General features: G+C 36.3%; 1 protein-coding gene across 1 annotated transcript; it reads left to right on the top strand.

Annotated features, from left to right (window-relative positions):
* Positions 1-4,971: 4,971 nt before the first annotated feature.
* On the top strand, positions 4,972-22,827 carry bicc2 (bicaudal C homolog 2). Its single transcript, XM_077247342.1, has 19 exons — positions 4,972-5,271; positions 7,619-7,665; positions 8,078-8,147; positions 8,937-9,016; positions 9,586-9,747; positions 9,827-9,880; positions 10,654-10,848; positions 11,877-12,128; positions 13,096-13,227; positions 13,895-14,084; positions 14,219-14,334; positions 15,303-15,472; positions 15,561-15,651; positions 15,794-15,833; positions 17,801-17,952; positions 19,689-19,830; positions 20,082-20,233; positions 21,671-21,770; positions 22,323-22,827. Exons 1-19 carry the CDS (start codon positions 5,058-5,060, stop codon positions 22,448-22,450), a joined length of 2,487 nt encoding a protein of 828 aa, XP_077103457.1. The 5' UTR covers positions 4,972-5,057; the 3' UTR covers positions 22,451-22,827.
* Positions 22,828-26,075: the final 3,248 nt, after the last annotated feature.

Genomic DNA, 26,075 nt, shown 5'->3' with positions numbered 1-26,075 from the left:
TTGAAGCGTCTTTCACTACATGATTCACAAATTCATTCTTTGTTTGTTGTCTGACTTGGTCAAACAGATGCAAATTACAATTGAGGAACATAAACTACACACTGCGTGTGTGTGTGTGTGTGTGTGTGTGTATGAGAGAGAGAGAGTGTGATTGTGTGTGAGAGAGAGATTGTGTGTGTGTGATCTTCAGATGGCATTGTTGCTATGGTTACACATTTCCTCATCTCCTAAATGTGTTTTAGTTTAATTACATTCAGATTGTGTTTTGGTTTAAAAAGCTCCACAGAGAGTTTTAGATTATTAATGTAAGTTTCTCTTATAAGTGTCATTTCCAATGAGCTGGGTTTCTTGAAACCTTCAGTTATGGCCAAGGACTTTATTTGTTGCTTTTTAAAACTAGAAAGCTTATTTATATTTCATGACACATTAGTAATAATGTATAACAATGCCGTAGTACATGTGATAAACCACATGGTGGCAGCAGAAGCTTTAGCTATCGTAAGTGTTTGAGGTTTGTGACCATCTGAAGAACTTGTAATGTGAAACTTTCTCATGTCTCAACATGATTCCCTGCTGGAAAACCCCGTTTGCAGCCATCTTAAATCCCGTTTACAAGTACAATAACTATAAAGTTTTGATAGTCATTCTAATTCTGAGAATAATAAGTCCATACCACAAGTATAATGATAGGAGGACCGATATCATTGGAACCACATTCAGAGCATTTTTTTTATTTTCATCTAATGATGATAAAAACATTGACAGCCAATCAGAATCCACCCAACACACAGAAGTGTCCCTGAAACGCGTGATTTTTTTTCCCAAACCACTTCAGCGGAAATCCCGCCCTGCAGCCGATTTCATTGGTTTAGGTTACAGTGACGGGTAGGTTTAGGGATCAGTGTTTGGTGTAGGCAATCAGTACAGTGATTGACATGACCAATGAAAACTTTAGAATCGGCTGCAGGGCGGGATTTCCGCTGAAGTGGTTTGGGAAAAAAAATCACGCCCCTGAAACGTGTAGCGTTATTCATTGTGGTGATGTAATTTCCTCTGAAACAGGAAGACAGGGCGGGACATATCGAACAGCTCCTCCCCTTTTAATAGATAGCCAATAACGTTTTGTTTATATCACAGCTCCACTTGAGCCTTTGAGCTCAGTAAAGCTGCATTTGACAGATAATGACAGTCATGAATGTGCCATTCATGTGACGGCTCAATGAGTAGTTGTGTGTTTGTCCCCGAGTTACAGGTGATTGCTGGAGGGCCTGGCTTTACACCTGAATGAAATCATGACACTTTGATGTTTCTTACTTTAGTTAAAGCTCCAGTAGGTAGCTTTTGTAAACAAATATTTGTTAAAACTGTCATTATGTCCTGAAAGTAGAATATGAGACAGATAATCTGTGAAAAAAATCAATCTCCTCTGGCTCCTCCCTGTGGTCCTATAGCCATTTGCATAAATACACCGCTCCCGGTCAGAAACAACCAATCAGAGCCAGGAGGAATGTCTTAGCAGTGTCAATCACGCTCGTGTACGCGCTGATCACCCCACTCTTGCACAGCGCGAGCGCGTACCGTCGTTCGTGACTCTCCTGTTCGAACTCGTTCATCCAAATGAACGAATCTTTTTTCGAGTCATTTCGTTCGTTGAATGAACGAAATGACTCGAAAAAAGATTCGTTCATTTGGATGAATGAGTTCGAACAGGATCACGAACGTGCATCACAGAACAGAGCAAGGCGAGCAATTGTGCTTATAAAACTTAAAGTTTTTTATTCATTTTTGAAATGACCGATCGTTTCGCTAAGACCCTTATTCATTGTCTGGTATCGTTTAAACTTAAAGCCCTTTGAAGCTGCGCTGAAACGGTCATTTGGTCCTTGTGTCCTATTGAAGTCCATGATATGGAGAAAAAGCCTGGAATGTTTTCATCAAAAACCTTAATTTCTTTTTCGACTGAAGAAAGAAAGACATGGACATCTTGGATGACATGGGGGTGAGTAAATTATCAGCAAAAGTTTTTTTTAAAAGTGAACTAATCCTTTAACGTTATCTTAGTATCTATTTATAACTTATAGAAAGAGTGCGACCTTATAAAGTTACATGTATTGCAAAATACATAATGATTTGAGGACCAAGCTTGTAGTCAAAGTATGGGCAGGCCATAGTCAATGTAAAGCATAGATGTTTCCTCCCTATTAGTGAATGTTCCATAACTGTTTATAATCCGCTGTCATCGGTGATCCTGCTTTTTAGCCTGCGCGTTCACGGCAGGCTCCGCTGTGGGGGAGGAGCTGTGGAGGGAGGGCTGTAGCGCAGCAGAGAGCAAGGGGGTTGGACCTGTAAGTTGTGCTTCTTCAAATTTTCAGGCTAAGTCAACATTTTCTCCCTTACTTTGTTGCGATCTAAGAATAGAATCGTAACACACCATATAAAAAATAGTAAATGTGTGAACAAGTTACCCATTTTAGGCCCAGCTTCAGTGTTCATTTATAATGTAGGGGGCGGAGCTTTAGATTCTAGAGGGCATTTGATTGGACAGAAAATCGGATGAGAAGCTGAAGTGCAGAGTGATGTCATCAAAATCATTGATCAATATTGGCAGAAGTGAGAGACTGTACGTTTTGAACGCCTATATCTTCTAAATACGAATTTATGCCAGCAAGGCTAATATATTCATACTAAAAGCCAAAAAACTTCCATTTTGATTTCATTGGGACTTTAAAGCACTCGAGTATTTAAAGTGGCAGATGACAAAACTCCAGTATTCACTTATAACACAACGTTATCATCAGTTGGTGTGGACGCTAATATAGTTAAAGTTATAGTTATCCTTCTTGGTGTTAATGGCCTTGTAGGGTCCATTTTCTTTTTGATTCTATTTACTTTATTATTAAGTCATCTTCCTGGTCTTATTGTGAATGATTCGGTCCATATATTTTAAAGTAAACGGTTGTAAACTTATAGATAATGTCCTGGCAGAAAATTACCAGAATTTTCCTGATTCCTCCTCTTACAGAGTAAATATTCACTGTTACCGTTTGTAGCCTCCTGAAAGTGTTTTTATTGAAGCTTTGTGTTAAATGCAAATCATTATTGTTCCATCATCCAGACTGAAATTCGACTAAATGTGTCAAAACGTGCATTACATTGCACACGAACATTAATCTAAAACTGGACAAGATTTGTCAAGACAAATATTGAATTTTGGCTTGACAGCCAACTGAAGTTTTTAAAAAGTTAAAGTTTGAAGGATATGTAGCAATGTGTGGTTTGAATTCTTGAGCAGAAGAGAGATTGAGTGGAACTGAGCAGAATATTGAAGGACAGACAGGAAAATAGATGTCAAGCAACTTTAGATGTTTTATTAGAAGTTTGTTGGACCGCAGGGGAATGCTTTTCTTCCTGGTCTCTCGTGGTCACTGTAAAAATTTCCACAAGTCAACTTAAAAACTTAACCCTGTAATGCGTACTGTCATATTTGATTCCTAATTTCTAATTTCTAGCCAGTCTCACCTGGTAAACCCCGAATCAAAACTGATCAATTTTGCACCCATGCAGTCGACTACTACCTGCCATGGTAGATTGTGTGCCTGATAGTTTTTACTAGTTTATAATATCAAGCACATAATTACACGCCAACTTATTTGGCAAGTAAAAGCGCTTTTAGCTTAATAGTGAAAATGTTCTCCTTTAGGTCGTGTTTCACGTCTCTTTTTGCTTTGAAATCTTTACTGATTTTTATAATAGAACAGATTTTATATTGTTAGTAATATTTCTAGATGAAAACTTACTGAAGCAACTTAGGTTTGCTTGATAATCCTAACATTATATTTTAGAAAATCATGTTAAAATGTGAGTATCAAATATTATCATCAGGTTTTTGAGGAAAGTCAATCATCATTGTATTGCATTGCATTATGTTTTAAAACTACAGAGCTTTGATCACAAAACTAACCATTTAAATATCTTAGGACATATTATTGGTAGATATAGAGTGATGACTGCATTTTATGTAAGTATTCAGTTATACTATTTTAAAGATCTTATTGAACAAAAGTTTTTTAAAAACAGAAAGTTTTTTCTGAGTATTATTTCATGTCTTTACAGGGTTAAGTTGCTCAGTTCGATTTCGTTTAACTTGTATAGTTTGAAATTAATCAAATTATTTCTAGATGAGATGAAGTGAAAAACACAGGTTGCCCTGATTCAGTGTTTTTTAGATCATGACTTTCATATTTTTTCTTCCTGCTTGTCTGTAAACAAATGTGTTGCCAGGTAACGGTGTTGTTAACGGAGGGTCGTGTCCGGTATTGTTCCCGAAACGCTTCCCCTCCCCCTGAAGCCGGAGTCTGAAACACTCTTCTCCAGCGGCTTTATAAAGGCCTCCGCTTACGGGAACCAATAAACACATTCCCACAGACCATCCTGAAGGAATGTGTACAGGATTCCTATCGGAATTTAGAAACAATCCAAGAAAGAAATTATGTAAGAATCAGAAAATATCCTGATGAAATGCTGATTGTATTTGACAGTAATCCTCAAAGTTGTATAAATCCTAAAAACATTGATCGGGTCTCAAATACTGATAAAGTGTGACTCTTCAGCTCAATCCAGTTCAGGGTTGGTAATGATGGCGATGGCTTTAATAATAGTGACTCATTTGAGTCTGTTTTTGTTTTACACTCTTAAAGCGATGCAATAGAAGAAGCACTTCTGGTTCCCCAAAGAACCTTTCAGTGAACAGTTCTGAAAATAATCATTTTTTCTTAATGTGAGGAACATTTTAATGATCCAAAGAACTATAAAAGTTCTTTTTTGGAACTATCAATAAACTTTTTATACTTTAAAGCGTATAGGAGGAACAGGAATGATACTTAAAAAGACTTCTGAGCAGTGAGATTGACTCATGTGCTTTGTTAGAGAGGTGTGATGTAGTATTGCTCTGTTCTGAGGTGTGTGTGTGTGTGTGTGTGTGTGTGGTGGGGGTTTCTCTGGGCCCCTCTTTTTCTTGTTTCCTTGGTCACCCTGATGGACACACACACACTTTTGCTATGGCGGGCTCAGAGAAGTGCAGCTCCGTGCTGGAGTCTCCTGAACCAGAGCCCTGCAACCGACCACAACTGGACCAGGACCAGAAGAAGGAGGAGGAGGATGAGGACGAGGAAGATGAAGGATCTGAACTTCAGAACCAGGAACCTTCGGATCCGGACTGTGTGGAGGAGAGATTCCGGATCGACCGGAAGAAGCTGGAGCTCATGCTGTACGGTGTGTGTTTGATCGATGACTCTATAATCTGTCATAGTTTTCTTTCCAGACGCTTCATTAATCCGTTCGATTTTTCTATGCAAACCCGTTTAGAAACCAGCCTGTTGTGATTTCCAGCTAAATGTGCTTGTGTGTGAGAGATGTGATTGTCAGAGGGCTTCAGATGGATGTGGTGTGTGTGTGTGTGTGTGCTGGCTCTGCTGTGATGAACAGGTTTAATGGTCTGTTATCATGAGCTGTCCAGGAGGATTCTGGAGTTGAGTCGAGTTAACAGCCTGCGATTCATCAACATGAATCCAGTCAACATTCAAACTCCTCAGAGAGCGAGAGCGAGTGACAGATCCAGCTTGTCAGAGGAGAAAGCAGGAATCTGGTGCCGATGCTCCTCCTAAAATCAGGGCTATTCCTCAGAGTTTCTCTTTTAGAGATAGTTCATTTTAAAATCACCTTAAGATATCAAATTCCTTATCAATTTTAAAATTATTAATACAAATGTTCTGGAGAGGCTTTGTAAAACTCACTGCTATGATACTAGGGTTTTGTAGGTGGTTGCCAGGGTGTTGCCAGGGTGTATTTGGCTGGCTAGCATTATATTTAACTAAAACCATATAAACACATTAAAACCATATAACTAAAACCATATAAACACATTCGCTATACTTGAAATAAAATAAATGTGAACTAAAATAAAATATTTAAAATCAAAATTTATTTCATTTCAGCTAGTTCCCAAGGCAGCATTTATTTTCGTTTAGTTTATTTAGTTTAACTTCATGTACTAAAAATAACTAAAACTGAAACCAAAAAGTTATAAAAACTGTACAGATATATTTAAAACAAACAAAACAACAACAAAATTACAAAAACTTTTAACTAAAATGAAAATGGAAAATTTTAAAATACAAAATGTTTATAAAAACCAGTATGTAAAATTATAATAAAATAATGCTGTGTTAACGCCATGTCACAATGACCATAATTACGAGATGACAACCTGTGATGTTCTATGTTTGTATGGTGTTTTATTTCAACAAGTTTTTTTTACAAGTCGGAATCTCGTGATTACGAGATTCCGTTGTGTTTTCTGGTCCAGCAGGTATAAATGGTGCATCTGATCACTTGCTTTAATCTCTTTTCTCTTTCCTCTGTGTGTGTGTGTGGTGTACAGCTGCTGAGTGTGTTTTCAGTTGTGTGTATTTGCTCCTTTCACAGGGAGGGGAATTACTTTTGCGTCAGCATCGCTTGCTCTTACATTACTTTGCTGTTTGACGCCGTTTCTCAGAAGCGACTTTGTGGTCTTTTTCTTTTTTTGTGTAAACACACACACACACACACACACACACACACACACACACACACACACACACACACACACACACACACACACACACACACACACACACACACACACACACACACACACACACACACACACACACACACTGGTTGTTCATTCATTCTTGGTTGCAGAGCTGTGTAACCCGTGGTGATGAGGAGCGGCAAATGAAAGGAGGGATGTTCTGCCTAACCCTGTAAATGTCACTCTGGGGCAAATGTGTTTAACTTTAGCACCCCTGCACACACACACACACACACACACACACACACACACACACACACACACACACACCACACACACACACACACACACAACACACACACACACACACACACACACACACACACACACACACACACACACACACACACACACACACACACACACACACACACACACACACACACACACACACACACACACACACACACACACACACACACACACACAGAGAGAGAGAGAGAGACTGTCTTTAGTCTTTTTAAATCTTAAGATGTTGTTTGAGTTGTGTAGTTTCTTTAGAGAACTCACCCAGACAATTTTAGCAATCCAAAAACACACACAGTATTTATTTATTTTTTATGTATTTATATATGATTTATTATGTATTTATTTATTATGTATTATTATTATGTATTATTGTTTTATGATGCATTTTTAATTTAATATTATTTAATATACTATTATTTATGAATTATTCATGATTTTAGTATTCATTATTTATTGGTAAACCATAAAGTGTAAAAATTGTAACTATCCAAAAACACACACAGTAACATTTATTTATGTATTTGTTTGTTTGTTTCACTAATATTTACATTATTGGTAAAGCATATAAAGTATTATATAGTCTACATATATCTAGAAATAGCCAATAAAGAAAATGTGTGAGCAGAGCATGCAAAATATGCAATATAAATGTAATATTTAAATTGTTCATTATTAAAATTTTTATGGTATATAATTTAAATATCTTTAATAAAATATGATATGTCACCTTGTCTTTAGCTCCTGCAGAATGTTCTGGATTGTCAGGCGAGGAGTTCTTCGAGAAGGTAAGAGTTCAGATAATACATCTAATATTAACTTTAATCAGCCTTTAATAAGTGCCTGATATGGATCTCATTTTCATATTTAAGCGTTTATGTGAAGAACCTCACTATAAATAAGGCTCTTTGGTGTGACTGTGAAGTACATCTAGAAATCCTGTCAAACCAGCTGTAAATGTGTTCAGATCCGCTGCTGTTTTGGTATGAAGATCACATGCTGGTGCAGTTTCCTGAGAGTACAAATCACTCAAGTGATTTAGTTCCAAACACACTGAACAGATTAAGTTGTTATGAAGGCAAAACGAGGAGCTTTGAGATGCTAATGAGCCATTGTCTCTGATGAATAGAGGATCTGAAGATGCAAATTGAATGTCTCTTGTACGCTGAGTTTCTCTTCCTTACACACTCATTGTTTCAGGTGATGAGAGAAACACACACACAGGTGAAATGGCCGTCCAAGCTGAAGATCGGTGCGAAATCAAAGAAAGGTGCGTGATGTCACACTTCTGTCATCCGTTACTGACCCTCATGTTAGTTCAAACCCGAAAAAGAGGCTTTTAGCTTAATGTCTGAGCTGCTCTTAAGACCAAAAAGTTCAAATGCACCATAAAAGTATAATAAAAGTGCACTCAAAGTTGTAAATGGAACAATGATTATTGTTTTACAAGAAAATACTTTTCAATTTCAGTTTTTCCACTTCAAAATGTCATGTTTAATTCAATGTGTGTCTTACCGTTTCTTGAATTATTTGTGAAATCGACTAGTTTCTGAGTGAAAGTTTCAATCCTCATTTTTGTATGTCTAGTATGTCATAAAACTAGTCAGTATGACTCATGCATTAAATGCCATTGTCAAGTGTTTGGTTACATGCAATTGCATTTGCCATCACTGACATCTGTCCTGCTGCAATGCATCTTCTTTATGTTTGATGTGAGATAGAGACATACGAGATTAGAAAGACATGAGGAGTGTTTCCATCCACATATTTTTATGCGCATTTTCAGATATTTTATAAAAACGCTGGCTGGAAACGCCAATTCGTGCAAAAATTCTAAAAATGCACATAAAAAACGCATGCGCTCAAATAAGGCTGATCATTTTTTTATAGTCTAATGATTTTTCTTTACTGCTGACAGAAATCAAAGACACTTTTTATGATCTAATCAAAACCCAATGCAACTCCATCCACATTTCCCCGACCGAATAGTTTAGCGCAGAAGCATGAAGAAGCATTGTTCTTGAAAATGCATTGTGATGATTTGTGTGTTTGTCTCCAGATCCTCATGTTAAAGTGGAGGGGAAAAGAGCAAACGTTCTGGAGGCCAAACGGATGATTCTGGAGCTTCTTGAGACTAAGGTGAGATTTGACCTTTCATTTCTCTTATAGAGATAGTTCACCCAAAAATGGAAATTACCCCATGATTTACTCACTCTCAAGCCATCCTAGGTGTATATGACATTCTTCCTTCAGACGAATACAATCAGAGTTGTATTAAAAAAGGTCCTGGCTCGTACAAGCTTTATAATGGCAGTGAATGGGCACTATTTTTTGAAGTCCATACAAGTGCATCATATCCATCATAAAAGTGTCCCAAACGGCTCCGATGGGTTAATAAAGGCCTTCTGAAGCGAAGCGTTAATGTAAAAATTATCCATATTTAAACTTTATTGAATAAAATATTTAGCTTCTGACAGAGCCTTTTGGGACACAGAGCCTACTCAATCCTATTATTTAGCTTGTACGAGCCAGGACATTTTTTAATATAACTCAGATTGTATTCGTCTGAAGGAAGAATGTCATATACACCTAGGATGGCTTGAGAGTGAGTAAATCATGGGCTGATTTTAATTTTTGGGTGAACTCTCCCTTTAAGGAGTGTGTTTATCTGTCCTGTGGAGATCTCACACCAACACACCTGTGCACAGGTGAATAAAGTCACGCTGAAGATGGACGTCACACACACGGAGCACTCTCATGTGATCGGGAAAGGGGGCGGAAACATTAAAAAGGTCATGGAGGACACTTCCTGTCACATTCACTTCCCCGATTCCAACCGGAACAACGGCACAGGAGAAAAGAGCAACCAGGTGCTCAGATATGAACCCACAGCATTTCTTCTCATCATTTTAGTGGCGTACTGTTTGAAACATACTTCCTTTTTCTCAGGTGTCCATCGCCGGGCCGGTTCAGGGGGTGGAGTCTGCTCGGAGACGGATCCGGGTCAGTGAGGCCTCATAAACATTCATTATATGTGACTTTATATTCAGGGTTCATATATTTATATTCAAATATGTGTTTTTATGTCTCATATTTCAGCCCATAATTTAAAAAAATTGCTTAAAGAAAAGTTACTTGCTTTTTAACACTTTTTTTATGATAATATAACCCATTTTTATATTTAATTAATATAATAATTACAATATAAACCATATAATGTAAATTAAAATATATTAAATTATAATCATTATATTGTTTAAAATGTTTAAAATTTTTGTTGGTTTTTATATACTTTTTTGTATTTTGTTTTCATTTAATTTTAGTAAAAGTTTACAAACTGTATTTGTTTTGTCATTTTTATTAGTTAAAAAAATGTAAAAATGTGTTAATTTTAATAATTTTCTAATTTTCATTTATTTATTTTAGTATTTAAACTTAAATTAACCGAAAATGAGACTAGCCGATTTTTATTTTATTTCAATTCATTATTTTATTTCAAGTAATTTTTAGTTAACAATAATAACCCTGATTATAATATTAATATATTAGTATAATTTATATATTACAAAATATAAACTAATTCAAATAAAATGTATCATTGTAGTTTTTGTTATTCTCCCTTTCAATTTTACACTGATTTAAAAATATTGTACTACAGCGGTGAAAATCTAGTGAGAATCACCATGAAGAATAATGGGAATTAATGAGGCTGTCATTCGTGATAAATGTGTGTGCATGTGAATCTGGTGTGATTTGCGTAAGTTTGTGACCTGCAGGATCTGCAGCCCCTGGTGCTGACCTTTGACCTCCCCGTGACCCTTGTGGGGGGTGTTGTGGCAGATACAGGGTCTCCGGTGATCCAGCACGTGGCTCAGGCGTTTGGAGTGAGCGTGAGCTTCAGGACGCAGCCCAAGCTTTACTGCAGCACCTGCAGCGTGAGAGGAGTGCAGGGAAACACGGCTGCCCTGAAGGTGATCGGATATCACATCAATAACACTACCCTGCATCCTCAAATATTCTGCTGATTCGCAAAAAGGCTTGATATTATTATATCAAAAATATAATATATTTTATATTATATAATAAAAATATAAAAGGTATTAGTTAAAAAAATACCAGTAAAAACTATCACTTTTTTTTTCAAATTATATATGTATACAGGTGAAACTCGAAAAATTAGAATATCGTGCAACAGTTCATGTATTTCAGTAATTCAAATTAAAAGGTGAAATTAATTAATTTAGTATATTTAACTATAAACATATGCATGATTATACTTTTCAGAGGGTCGACATTTCTGTATATAAAATCCTTTTTTTTATTGATTTCATGCAATATTCTAATTTTCTGAGATTTTGAATTTGGGGTTTTCATAAGCTGTAAGCCATAATCATCAAAATTATAACTTTTGCACGATATTCACATTTTTTCGAGTTTCACCTGTATGTATGGAGGCCCTAGAGGGACATGGTGAAAGAAAAAAATACAAAATGGGAGGAAAAATGATATGTCAACGTTCCTTCGCAAAACTTTTGGGTTCAACTGAGAAATTTTGTGTTTGTTCGTAAAGAACACAATATTAACTGTCCAACACCCACAGATGTAGCAGAAAACATCTGGTCGTGTTTGCATTTTCTTCCGTTTTTGGCCATACTAATTCTAAACTTAGGCATAAAATAATGTCATATATGTGGAAATCGGCTGAGAATTGAAATGATAGTAATAACCCGGCTCAGAGGAAGATAGGAATCATGTCTCTGTGGCAGTTTTACTGGTAATTAAAAGATAATGCATGAGTTCTTCACCTTACAAATGGATGCCGAAAACATAAATGCTACAAAATACACATCATATTTTGTGAGAAAGTGATGTTTTATAGATAAACAGGCACTATTTTTGTAACCAGCTCCCCGAAATTAGTAAGGAACAAGTATTTGATTTCATTCAGCAAATATGTTTCAGGGAAGTGTGATTTTTCCTTGACCTTTGACCTCTGCAGAAGGCGACCTGTGTCCTCATGGAGCTTCTGCTGGGCTCGGGTTTGACAGGAGTGATGGTGAGCACACAGCTGGACGTCACCTCACAGCAACACTTGTTCCTGTTGGGTCAAAACGGAGTGAACTTCCTCGCGGTGATGCATCAGACACACACACAGATCATCCTGCCCGACCTCAGCGCTCCGCAACACACACCCTCGCTCCTCATCCAGGGCACGGCTGACGGAGTGTGTCTCGCTCGACAGCAGCTGATGGTACAAACCTGTGTGTGTGCCCTTACAAAGAACTTACAAATAACTGCTTTATTAGTATACAGTGTACATAGATATCTACTTCAAGGACAGTTAAAGTTATTTTAAGTAGGCTATGAAAATGAATACCTAAATAGGGAATATAGTAGTATGCTTAAAGTGCAAAAATAATATAAATAGTAAACCATAGGTATGATGTGTGTGAGATGCAGTGTTACTTGTATTATTGTTTTATTCATATTTTAAAATAGTTTTTATTCGAGTACTTTCCAGTTTCATTTTTATTTTAATTAAAGGTCTAGGTTTTTTTTGTGCAGTTTTTGTCATTTGAATTAGTTTTTTAAAAATGTCTATATAGTTTACATTATTTCTTTATTTAAGTTTTAGTCAGTTTTAGTCATTTTAATGCTTAAATTTAAACTAAACAACCATTCGAAATGTTGCCTTCACTGAAATAAAATAAGTTTTGTATGTTTTACTTTATTTCAGTTAGTGTTGTTTTTGTTATTGATAAAAAAATCATGTTCATGTTTTTTTAAATTCATGTTTTTCATTTATTTAATTTTATTTAGGTAACTATAACTATATTTATTTAATTAACTATAATAACCCTGGAGAGATAAATATGACCAAAAAAACAAAAAAACAACAACCTTTGAAGGCGTTTTCATTTAGAAAAATGACAAATTATTTAGTCTTTTTTTTTTTTAATTCGATAAATGCATAATGTTCTCTTTCAGGGTTTGGGTCAGTCCAGTGTAGTTAACTAAACTTATAACTTTTAAAGTTGTTGTTCTAATGTCTAATGTGAAAATAGATGCGATTCTGACAGGATTAGCAGCATAATGGATTGTCAGCAAACACGGCATGCATGATATAATAAACAATAACATATTTATAAGCTTTCTAAGATGTGTTTGTCTCGTCTGGGCCGTCCTGCTGTTGTCTGACGGTGTCTGTTCTCACGCAGGACTGTCTGCCTGTCTGTCTGATGTTTGATTTGAAGGACGAGGGAGATTCTGACCCTCGGAAACTCGCTCAGATGATGCAGAACCTGGGAGTTTTTATCAGTGTCAAACCGAAGGTCAAGCAGACAGCCAAGGTTTTACAGCACCCACAACGCACCTGTCAAAAAAAGCTATGCATTCAAATATGAAATTCATATACTCATACTACAGACTAAAATTACAAGTACATACTTCAAGGTCTTGATACAGAAGGCATTTTTACGGGCTAAATTCATTATCTTAAATGTATCATAATTTTACTTTTAGGTTCAAAGAGGTCAAGGGTCAAGGAATAGTTCACCCCATAATCAAAAAAAAAAAATATATATATATATATATATATATATATATATAAAAACATGTTTTGCTCATAGGAAATTAAACTTATTTTAGGGCAGTTAGAGTTTTTGCAGTGTGACATTTATATAATAAAAATTATAATTTAATCATATAAAAATATCTAAAACTATATACAAATAATATAGCATTTTATTAATATTATATAATATTATTAAAAAACTAATATTAGACTTTATAAAAATATTAAGATGTTTTTTTTTTACAGATTTTGTTAAAATGTCAATACTGATTTATAAGTATTATGTTAACCTTTTGTTAACAACTAGCATTAAAAATTATTATAAAAAAATTCTCAGTGTTGAAACAACAGCTGACATTGTTTCAACCATATTTCGGCTGGTTTTCTTTCTTGTTTTTTTGCTCATTCATGCACGTATAACTGTTTGAAGTGTCTGTGTCCAGTCAGTGGTTGTGAAAGGTTTGGAGAGGAACATCATGAACCTCTATGAGGCCAGACGTCTGCTGCTCGGGCTGGACTCCAGTGAGGTCTCTGTAATGACCAAGACCCCTGCGGACCCTCTGGTGGCCAATGACGGAATCACATGCTACTGGCTCAAGATGTTAATGCAACAACTGTGCCTCACTGAGACAGGTGTGTGTGTGTGTGTGTGTATGTCAGTGGTTCATGAGTGCTTTCATCCTCTTTAATTTCACTGATGCTTGTTAGTTGTGCTGAATAAACTGTTTCTGTACCTGTCATTCTTCATGCGCTTGTGCTCTCTCCAGATGCTGTGATTGGCTCTCCCACTGGGAAGCCCCGCCCCACACCACCACCCGGATTGGCTGTTACCTCAGAGGATGGACGGATAGGACTCAAAGGAGTGGAGTCTAAATTAGAGAAGGTTTCAACGATCAGGATCCTGATTATGTTTAGAATGGACTTACTAGTGTACTACATGTACACATACTGCATATATATATATATATATATAATCACACCATCTATCTAAAACGTGTTAGTCATATTTCACCCCAAAATAAATATAAAAATGTATCTAATATATAAAATATAATATATTTTGCACATAGAAAATTAAGCCTATTTTAAGATATTGTTTTCATTATTAAACATTTATATATACATAAATATATAATATTTAATTTATTTTAAATATTTATTGTTAAAAAATAACATATAACATTTAAAAAATATCATTTGTGTATTTATACATCATGGATGTATTTGTTATGCTGCTTTTAATTTTTATGCTGATTTATATAAAATATATTGTACTACATTAATGAAAATCTAATGGGAATTCCTATTATGAATAACTATTACTACTATGAATAATTACAAAGAAAAAAATAAAACTCTAATTTCCAGGTGAATTATTATGATCATGAGAATTGAGGGGGGAAATGGGCTTAACAACTATAAAAAATAATGTCACAATACAAAAAAATTGGTCCCAAAATAGGTGTCATGATGAAGGTTATTTTCCATTTTTAACGCAGTTTTGTGTAAAAATGTCTTGACTTTTGGCAGGACGATCAAATAACAAGTTCATAATGTTACAAAAGATGGGTGTTATAAATCATGGATAATAACATTTCAAGTTCATTCGTCACTTTGGAAATGGACAGCTACGTTGAAAGCATTGCATTGTGGGATACATTATCCAGGTGTTATATGCATTGTAACGAATCATATTGATTGATCAACTGACTGCATGATTCACGCTACTTATACTTCTTCAATTCAAATGTGTGTTTATTAACATAATGTTAAAGTACATCAGATTTAATGACAGTAAACGTGTTTATGAGTAAACAAAACCAAAAGCTTGTATTAATGTCATTGTATCAGATTCCAGAGAATGACGATCCGCAGACACAAGCAGAGACGGAGACCTGCATCACGCCACATGCGGAGGTGACAGAGGTTAGAGAGGTCGTTGCCAAGACAACGGTCTCATCAAGGAGAGGCAGCCAATCAGAGGCCTCCAGGGAGCCAAACCAGCCGCTCACGTCTGAGAGGTAAAACCCCCCGTCCAGACTGGCAGAACATGTCCTGGATTACGGTCTGGAATATATCACTGAATAAAACTGTGTGTGTGTGTTTCAGGTCAGTGAGAGTGGAGGTGGATGGTGTTTATCTGAACAGAGACAGACGCTGTAGTCTGAGAATATTCCCCTCCGTCGACCCTCATAATAAGGTACATCACTTTCACATTTTTAAAACTGTACCTGTTAATCAAAAAGGAAGGTTTTGTCAGATTTAGCAATTATAGTTCACAACTAAAATCATTTTTCTTACCGGTTTATTAAAACAATCTTTGTTTACTGTTTGTTTAACAGGACCATGAATATGAGAGAAAAAAGCTTCTGGCAACTCAAGGTTTGTTTGTTTTTATTCAGGACTTGATGTTATATTATATTATATTATATTATATTATATTATATTATTAAAATTATTAGCTAGAGCCTTTCAGCAAGTCATAATAGAAAAAAAATTCTAATAGAAAATCAAGCCTATTTTAGGAATGTTAAATTATCATAACATAATGTTACAATACAAAAAAACTCTGCCTTGCCTTGCCTATATATTATAATTTAGTGCCAATAAGTTATTTCAAACGAATGTTGCTGATGAACATGATGCAAATGACTGTTGTTTCTGAGGTTTTTGTGATGAATATTTATGTTTTAATCAAGGATTTCAGATTCATGCACTCTCATATTTTTTTCTTACAGACAAAGTTTAGATCAACGTGTTCATTTTCTGTATCATTTACACGGTATCTCACATCAAAGTATAATCTTTGTGTGATCAAATGTGACGATTAAAAGCCAAATGATTTAAGTTGTGCCCAATTCGGATTGTTATTCTGGGCCGTGACCGGGTGGACTTGTGTCTGTGTGCGACGGGCCGCCGCAGGCTCCATCTATTTGGCATTCATCATGCTGTATAAACCTCAAAATGGATTAAAGAGCTTGAGTTTGCCAGAGAGGTGATATAGGGGAGCCATTTAAGCGTTACGCAGTGCCAGAGAGGGTGATAGAGGGGACCCATTTCAGAGTAACACGCTGCCAGATTTATAATGGACTGCAGCCACTCCACCCACAGAATATGCAGACAGATGAACACACACACACACACACACACACACACACACACACACACACACACACACACACACACACACACACACACACACACACACACAAGCTGACTTAAAATCATTCTGGCTGACTTGACATGAGGTGTGACGTGTTTGACTAAATTCATTAGTTCTGCACCTCTTTCATGAGCAATGTTAATTGACAGATGAGGAATATCTGTACTTCAATTCTCGTACAATTTACAAAATGAACAACTTTGAAGCAATTTCACTCCGAAATTGCTAGTGAATTTATGAACAATTGCATAGAAATGGCAAATAATGCATTGAAGTCACATACTCCAATAATCCTCGTTTTATTTACAACTTAGAAAAAACATTTTTTACAGTCTTGTAGTATTGGCAAAAATGTGATTTGCATTCATAAACATTTTATAGAAACATTTTATCCTAAAATCTTAAATTTTATGTATTTGGCAGATGATTTTATCCAAAGAAACTTACATTGCATTCAAGTTATATACTTTAAAGTTTAAAACGTTAATTTGATTTAGTGATTAAAAATTAAAATCCATGAACATTTTCTACCCACAGGAACATAAAACACACTAAAAAAAATAAACAAGTATTTATCCGTATTTCTGTCAGAAGTGAGTGGGTTTGATGTATAAAGTAAATTATGTAAAAAAAAGAAAACACATCTAAATTAAATGATTTGAGAAGCAAAGTCAGACAGAGACTATAAATGCTTGGTTAGTTACCTGATCTTAAATTAGAATATGGCACTCTTGCTTCAGGAAACGCCACACAAAACGTCAAAAGATTATCCTATTAATTTCAAGAGTGTGCATATGTTTTTTTAATCTTTAATCTCACACCCGGTGCATCTCAGAAACAGATACTGTTACCTTTTAAATAAGCTCCTGTTTAAACTATTTCATTCACAGAGAGAAAGAGAGAGAGAGAGATGTAGAAAGGTATAGCAGCACATTCTTCCGCATGACTGATTTTGATTAAGTTGTTTAATTAGGTGGCAGGTGTTTAATAATTCAGGGGGACTTACACACACAATGCAGTTAAAAGCGACACTGCACACACACTCACACACTTTAATTAGAGCTGCTGCTGTATGCCAGTGTAAATCTGGACCCGGTTCTGAGCGTATAATGTTTCCAGGCGTTCAGGCAGTTTGTGTGTGTGTCTAATAAGGCCTGTGATTTAATCTGTGAAGTGTGTGTTACAGCCATGCAGCAGACACCGGTGGTCACTGAGGTTCGGACCCCCACAGACACCTGGGCTGGCTTGGGCTTCTCTAAATCGATGCCCACCGACGCTGTGCGCGAGCTGAGAGCCGTGAGCCGACGCTGCTACAGACCCTACAACAACCAGCAGCAGGTGCACACACACATCTAGCTTTCTAAATGAGGACGCACAGTAGACTTTTCTTTTATATGAAGCTATTTGGCTTTTCAAACCCTTTAACACTGAGTATCAGAGTTGATCATGTGTGCCGAATAGTGAGTTTTGCACTAGCAAACACAAGTTATTTTGACAAAGATTATACCATGTACACCAATTTGTGGTTTATTTTTTTGATTTATTTTTTTAAAGAAATTAATAGTTTTATTCCGAATAAATGGTGTTGATTTGAACTTTATTCACTAAAGAATCCTGAAAAATTGAATTATCATTTTCATTTTGCACCAAAGTTACACAAATGTAATGGAAAATGGAAATCTAAATACAGAAATGCATTACCATTATACATATTGCATTGTCATTTTACATATTGCATTATCATTTTGCATATTACATTTCCATATTAGTCATATTAGACTTCTTTTAAAAAAAGCTTACCAAGCCCAAACTTTTGAACAGGAATCTTAAGAGTACATTTACACGATTGAAAACACAAACGTTTTTCCTTTGTGTTTTTCATGACAGCGTTGTCAAACTGATCCCCTTTCACGAAATGATTAAACCACTGTAGTATTCATGTCAGGCCAGTAGTTGGTGATGTCACTTTGTAAAGAAACACACACTCCTATAGATTGAACATCCACATTTTCATAAATTCATGTTTTTGTTGTTTACATAGAGACGATCACTGTATAATTTTCAAAAACTTGCACTTTGATGCAAATACAGCTCGGTATAAAAACCATAACGCCTATGGAATGTCGTCATAATGAAAGGGTGTAACAACATGGAGTGTGTGTGTGTGTGTGTCTATGTGAGAGTGTGTGTGTGTGTGTCTGTCTGTGTGTGTGTGTGTGTGTGTGTGTGTGTGTGTGTGTGTGTGTGTGTGTGTGTGTGTGTGTGTGTTCTGAACAAAAGACCACAAAATTACCCACCTGTGTGAGGAAACTTATGAGTGAGTTTATAAAAAGATTACTTTGAGTACAGTGGTACTGTACACACACACACACACACACACACACACACACATACGTGGCTGTCATTCAGAACAGTGTAATCATGGAGAAAAGACTCTAAACTGTGAGCAGCACATCACTGTTCCCTTCACTTCCACCCTCATTTCCTCTGTGCTGAGATAATGAGACGCTCTCAATTAAAGATCTCAGTGGAAGAGGTTTAGCTCTGCACTGATTGAATCTGTTTTTGATTGTTACTGCTGTTTGAATCACATTATTTTTGAGAATAAGTGAAACCCCTTGAAGGATTCAAATTGAAAAGTTATTGAAATCTGTTTGTCTATTTTGCGCTTCGCACTTTTTTAAAGGGTAGTTCAATCAAAAACGAAACTTGCCATGAACTGCTCATATAATTTAAAACCTGTCAAAAAATGATTTCCTGTAATAGCATTATTTTGTCTGTAGAATACAAAAGACTATGTTTTGCATAATGTTCACGCCGCTCTTTTTTATATAATGAAAGCAGCTTTCGAACTCCAAAAAGAAAAAAAATATCAGATTTTTTAATGTTTTGACAGAAGTCTTTCATGCTCACGAGGCTGCATTCATTTAATAAAATATACAGCAAAAACTTTTTACAATTTAAAATAACTATTTTCTATGTGAATGTATTGTAAAATGTAATTTATTCCTGTGTTCAAAGATGAATTTTCAGCGCCATTACTTCAGTATCATAGTTTGTCTGTGTGGTTGTAGGTGTGGAGTTCACAGAGTGGAAAGGAACGCTGTTGGAACGGCAGCGACTCGGGGAACTGGAGAGAAAGACGTGGATCTGCATCTTCATCACCACCTTCATCCTCATCCTTTCTTGCCTATAGTTTGTCCCCAGCCCGAACATGTATGTGTACTGCTAAACTCATCGTTCTGCTCCCTAATTACAGAGGGTGTGACATACAGTATCATGTTTAATTAACAGTAACTATTAAATTAGTTTAGCTGCTCATTACAGAATTAAATTCTGCCATCAACTTTATGTCAAGGTGAACAATCATTTACGCTTGAAGAGGTGATCGAGATCCAGGACCAACTGGGAAATTTAAATATCACACCAGCTTTATGAGCTTTTCATTTCTGACCTTTGACCTGCAGCGGAGGGCTACCTGACCACCTCTGAGGGCGGGGCTACAGTGTCCAGACATTTGATTGGCAGTTCTCCCAGTCCCGCCCACGCAGATGATCTTATAGAGTTACTGGCACAGCTGGGTCTGGAGAAATACATTGATATTTTCCAACAACAGGAGGTAAATACACAACCCACACACACACGTCCCAGACGGCACACCCACAGACCGCCCACACGCCGCTATTGTCTGATGCATATTGCACACAAACTTGGCAAGATCTGACTGGATCTAACCTTGAAGAATGAGGGTGCACAGGATTATTTTAGTCTACCTGGAAACAAAGCCATGTCTAAAAGTTTGAGGTGAATCTAGTGACTGGATTTGCTAAAGTTGGCAGGGCTATTTGCATCAGATCTTTAAAAAAGATTTCCATGAGCAGAACTGTACAGTATATTCTGCTTTGTTTTTGGTTTGTCAAACAAACAATCAGTATTTGCACTGAAAAAAAAAGATTTTCCTACACAGTATCTTTGTCTTGGATTTCAATAAAATAACATTCTTAAACCAACATACATTGACTTCAGATGCAAAGTCTCGTTTTCTGATAAATGTATGAAAACAAGAATATTATCTGCTGATGCAAAATGTTCAATAACAAATCAAAGACCAGCCAGTGGAGTTAGAAAACTGGATGATATTTGCAAGTATGTATGGAATAATTACATTTTTGTTTTCTTATGCTCACCAACACTGCATTTATTTGCTCAAAAATACAGTAAAAACAATAATATTGTGAAATATTAAAGTTAAAAATAATATAAAAAATAATAAAATAAAGTATAAATATAATAATAAAATAAAATAATAATATTTAATAATAATACGTTTTTTTTATTTGAATATATTCTGTAATGTAATGTATTCCTGTAATAAAACCTGAATTTTCAGCATCATTACTCCAGTCTTCAGTGTCACATGATCCTTCAGAAATCATTCTAATATGATGATTTGCTGCTCAAGAAACATTTCTTATTTTTATAAATGTTGAAAACAGTTGTGCTGCTTCATATGTACTATATTTTCGATCAAATAAAAGCATCCTTTGTGAGCATAAGAAACTCCTTTCAAAAACATAAAATGTTTTAATTACCGGTAGTATAAACTCACTCAAGTCTTAATGCCTTAAATAGTTTTGCTTCTCAAGTAAATGTATCTTGATTTAAGAATGTTTAGATATTTATATTGTAAAACAAGTGAAAAATACTGAGTATGAAAATCATTTTTGGAGTGTGTTACTTTTAGTAAATTCAGATATGTGCAGAAATGTAGTTTTTGGAATGATTTAATATTTTTTACACCAGTTTGTTTGTGTGGTATCATCTGTTTTCAAGTCAAACGTCTAACTACATGAGACAACACACAATTATACCTAAAGAGACGTGTGTGTGCAAACACACACACACACACACACACACACACACACACACACACACACACACACACACACACACACACACACACACACACACACACACACACACACACACACACACACACACACACACCCCACACACACAGAAATAAATAAATAAATGTTGTTCTCTCATCTGTTAGATCGATTACCAGACGTTCCTGACCCTCTCAGATGAGGATTTGAAGGAAGTGGGCGTGAACACATTTGGAGCGCGGCGGAAGATGATTCTCGCCATCACGGGTCACTTTAATTTACCAATCTAATGTAGAACTCGTTAAAGGTTGTATCAGTGATTTCTGGCCCAAAACTAAATGTCTAATCTTTCCTAACGATCCACTAGCTGCCCGCCCCATAAGCATGCCGTCCAAAAACCGCGTCTTTGTAGGCAGCCTAGGCTCTCATTTGTCCCATTTGTTGCTCCGATTTCGTGTCCAGCCGTGCACGAGCGCAAAACCTCACAACGCCCGCCCCTGTCAGTGATTGGTTGGAACACTGTTTATTTTGGTTTTGAGTGGTGGTTGTCCCATTTGTTTTTGTGTGCAGATCTCAGAGCCTACGCTGCCTACAGAGACGAGGTTTTTTGACGGCATGCTTATGGGGCGGGCAGCTAGCGGATCGTTAGGAAAGATTAGACATTTATTTTTGGGCCTGAAATCACTGATACAACCTTTAAGGGAAACATTCTGTTGGCTGATTTGACTAAGAAATCATCATGTCGACATAAGGTGGATAAATCTAAACATTCGAAGCATTTTCATGTGAAACTTCTGTTCTGCATTTTTCCTTCATCAGATTTGAGTAAAAAGAGGACATTTCCAGAAGCGCCCACAGTGAAGTCTGGATACCTGGAAGGCGGAGCAAGCGGACGTCTTCCACGAATCATGGACGAGGACTTGGCTGCCAAGAGTAATCGCTGGTGACTGGATCATGTGAACGCAAAAGACTATAGCATTACCTATAATGCACCTGGGGCCAGTTTGTGCTTCTTGTCATGTGGCCCCTCAGGGACCAATCAAAGTATGACATGACAGATTATTTCCATATAAGACAGAGAGGACAGATGTGCTGTGACTCTCAGAGGAAACATGCGGAGAAGTGTGACCTTCAGCATGAACCCACTGCCTGTCCAACACCAATACTTAGTATGCAAGTCTGTCTCTGACTCTCTCTACCTCCATTTCTCTTTCTACTGCTGTTCTATGCAAAACTTTATTTCTTTATGTATTGTTCAAATATAAGAATGCTTTTAGACAATGTTTAAATTTGGATCTTTCATTAAATGAGACACAAAAACACATAATTTTCCTTTATTCATTTCAGAGCTATGGTGCATTGCTCACGACATACACTGAAAACGATTCGGAAAGTAGAAACCGTTTTCACTCGGAAATTGCAAGTAAATTTCACAAACGATCACAATGAAACGGCAAGTACCACATTTAATTAAATGGGAAATTTTGACAGTGTTTTCTTGTACAACGTACTCCAATAATCTTGGTTTTATTTTACAGTGCATGGTTTAAGTCCACTGTCTTATCTATTAAAGACAAAGATCAATCAGTGACAAAAAAGAAAAGTAATATTGAATTGCTGTAAGTATGCATTGATCAAAGGATGTATATTTAATTTGATCTTAAAAAATAAGTAATAAAATTGTTATCGTTATTCAATTTAAATCATTGGAGGCACAAAACCTTTAGCCAATAGAGGGCGTCCTGTCACTGTCTTTTCCTCTATAAGAGCTTTAATTTTTGTGCATTAAAATGCATAGTTTTTCCTTGGAAATGAACAAATTAGCCTATGTAATTTCATAACCTCAACAATTATCAGCTTGCGCTCTTCTCTGTTAAATATAGTGTATGCTAGAAGAATAATTAGCTGGTTTTGTTCAGCAGAGAAAAATGTGAAACCGCTCTCAATATTCTGGCGTTGCACCTCAGTGCACAAGTGAAAGTTTTCAATTAAAATTATCTATTCTGCGTGTGCTCTGCGTTTCTCTCATTTACAATTTAATGCATCTCTCATACGCATGTCAGTCAGCTGGATTTCAGAAATACATCATGCGGATTTAGCTGTGTCAATATCTTGGCTGTGGCTCAGGGAATTTACACACTCTAACATTTTCAAAGTGTAAAATATTAACGGCACATAATCAGAAACCACACTGACCTACATTACCCACTTTAAAATATTGCCACTTAACATTAACAGCATTAAGCCAATGGAGTGGAACAGAATAAATTAAACACACAATGTCACACACACACACACACTCACGTATACAGGTCTACTTGACAGAGAGAAACTGTTGCTGCACACAGAGCATTATAGATGTCATTGGCGGTTGCTTTATGTCTCGTGTCCATGAGTGTCTCGTCGCAGGAGGTTCAGTGTTTTAAAGATGACAATTCATAAATCAGCCATTACAGGGTTAGAACCATCAACCTTTTATTTACCATCTGCGCAAATATTTAACCACTGAGTCAAACCAGCCAATATGACTCTTCATAAGTCATTTTCAGTATCTGTGACTTCTGAACTGTAGTACTCATGCACTAATAATGCTGTGACTCAACACAATGACCAACGCCAAGGTCATCATTAGTTCATTTACGATGGATTTAGTGATAAATTGTTTTGTCATATTAAAACATCCATAATGCATTAATGTGTATACCTTTCTAAAGGCGTCTTTACACAATTGAATTAAGGCTGCGTTAATAAATGCCGAAATGCCAGATTATTGTGCGGCTCTGACCCATCTCAGTTTCTAGAGGCTCTAATGTGGTTTTGCTTCAGCAATAATTATATTTTTGTTATAATTTCACATTTTCATTCATGTTTCTATAGAAATAATGGACCAATTCTCGATTGACTGACTTTTGCCACGATAAACTCCTACTGCTTATTATTAGTTAGTTAGTAAGGTAGTTGTTAAGTTTAGGTATTGGCTGGATTAAGGGATGCAGAATATGGTAATGCAGAACAAGGCATTAATATTTGCTTTATAAGTACTAATAAACACCCAATATCAAGTAATATGCATGCTAATCAGCAATTAGTGAGAACTGGACACTAAAATAAAATGTTACTGAAATCATTTTATATTATGTTGTTGGATCAATTTCATGAGTCATTCCACACATTAGATGCCTTTTGTGTCACTTATGCACATTATGTCACTTATGCACACAAAAAAGTCAATAATTCAGTAACGTTATATACATTTTCTGCCTTTTTGGCCTATCCCCTGTCATGCTTCCAACTTCTCGTTGCTGTATTTGTACATTTATATACATTTAGATTGAAAAATAAAATAAAAGCAAGTATTTTGCTTTTTATTTATATATCTTTAGATTTTAGTGCGCATAAAATGCTGTGCTTTTGTTACCAGGTTATATGTCAATCCCATTACCATCATATAATAAATAAATAAATAAATAAATAAATAAATAAATAAATATAAAACTGTTGTAATAGCATCATACTTGCAGGCAACGAACTCTTCAAGGACAACTCTTCAAGTGTCCCATCTTTATATCACTTTGGTATATTATGTTGGGTTTGTTAGAATGGAATGATTAAAACACTTTTTTTATTGTTTCTGGAATGAGCCTTGTAACATTATTTCAGGAATAGTAATTTCTGTAACTATAAATGTGTATGCCGCCTCTGTGCAGCATTAAACATTCTGTGGACGCTCCGTGGCGGGGTTTATACACATTAAAAGCGTCTACTGGGCCTTATTTGCAGAGTAAAGGTGTGTGTGTGTGTGTGTGTGGTGCTGAATGGACAGCTCCCCCACACACTCACTGTATCAGCGGTTCAAACCCTGATAGAGAGCAGAACTGAACCACTGCACTATACGGAGAACACCTACAAATATCAATCTCAATACTTTCCCCGCGTTGTGTTTACTAACGAGGTTAATCCATTGACTTGTTTATTCTATTCAATTAAACATGAGCCAATATTCCCATCCGTCTCCCTGCAGCTGAAATCACTGCAGTGGACAGCAGCAGTTAGAGCCATTACAGCCTGATTTCAAATGAAAACGGAGGCTGGTTTTAATTTGTTAGGAGTGATCAGGGAATGAGCGCATGTCAGTGTATTGATTCCCACTGCACAGCACAGGATGTTTTACAGCTTAAAGTCAACACCTGCGTATTACCTCCTCCAGAACACCTCAACGTCAACGAGCGCGTTTGTTCCCGACTGAATGCACCACTCCCTTTGTTCTACATCCATCTCTGAGAGAAAAACTGAAAACTGTGTGTTTGTGTCTGAGAGAGAGAGAGAGAGAGAGAGAGAGAGAGAGAGAGAGAGAGAGAGAGAGAGAGAGTGTGTGTACACTACAAAACTACAACCTTTCCGTTATAATATACAAAGTTCAGCGAAGAAAGCTTTCAGAATCATAACAGCAGCGTTTCGGTTTAGTTATTAGAGTTTGCGTCACGCGTTATCACATAACGTCGCGCCCCTCCGTGAGAGAGAGAGAGATATCGAAGAAAAGTGGGCGGAGTCACGGTAGAGGGGGCGGAGACG

This window comes from Siphateles boraxobius, unplaced genomic scaffold (genome assembly GCF_051911475.1).
Source record: "Siphateles boraxobius isolate OS27281-9 unplaced genomic scaffold, OSU_SipBor_1 3, whole genome shotgun sequence".
NCBI lineage: Eukaryota > Metazoa > Chordata > Actinopteri > Cypriniformes > Leuciscidae > Siphateles > Siphateles boraxobius.
The sequence above is the reverse complement of the archived record's forward strand: the minus strand, read 5'-3'. Positions and strand labels throughout refer to the sequence as shown.

Coding starts and splice junctions, on each gene's coding strand:
- bicc2 (XM_077247342.1), top strand. CDS start 5,058: ATGGCGGGCTCAGAGAAGTGCAGCTCCGTGCTGGAGTCTCCTGAACCA. Junction 14,335..15,302: donor TGGAGTCTAAATTAGAGAAG/GTTTCAACGATC, acceptor TCATTGTATCAG/ATTCCAGAGAATGACGATCC. Junction 15,473..15,560: donor CAGCCGCTCACGTCTGAGAG/GTAAAACCCCCC, acceptor TGTGTGTTTCAG/GTCAGTGAGAGTGGAGGTGG.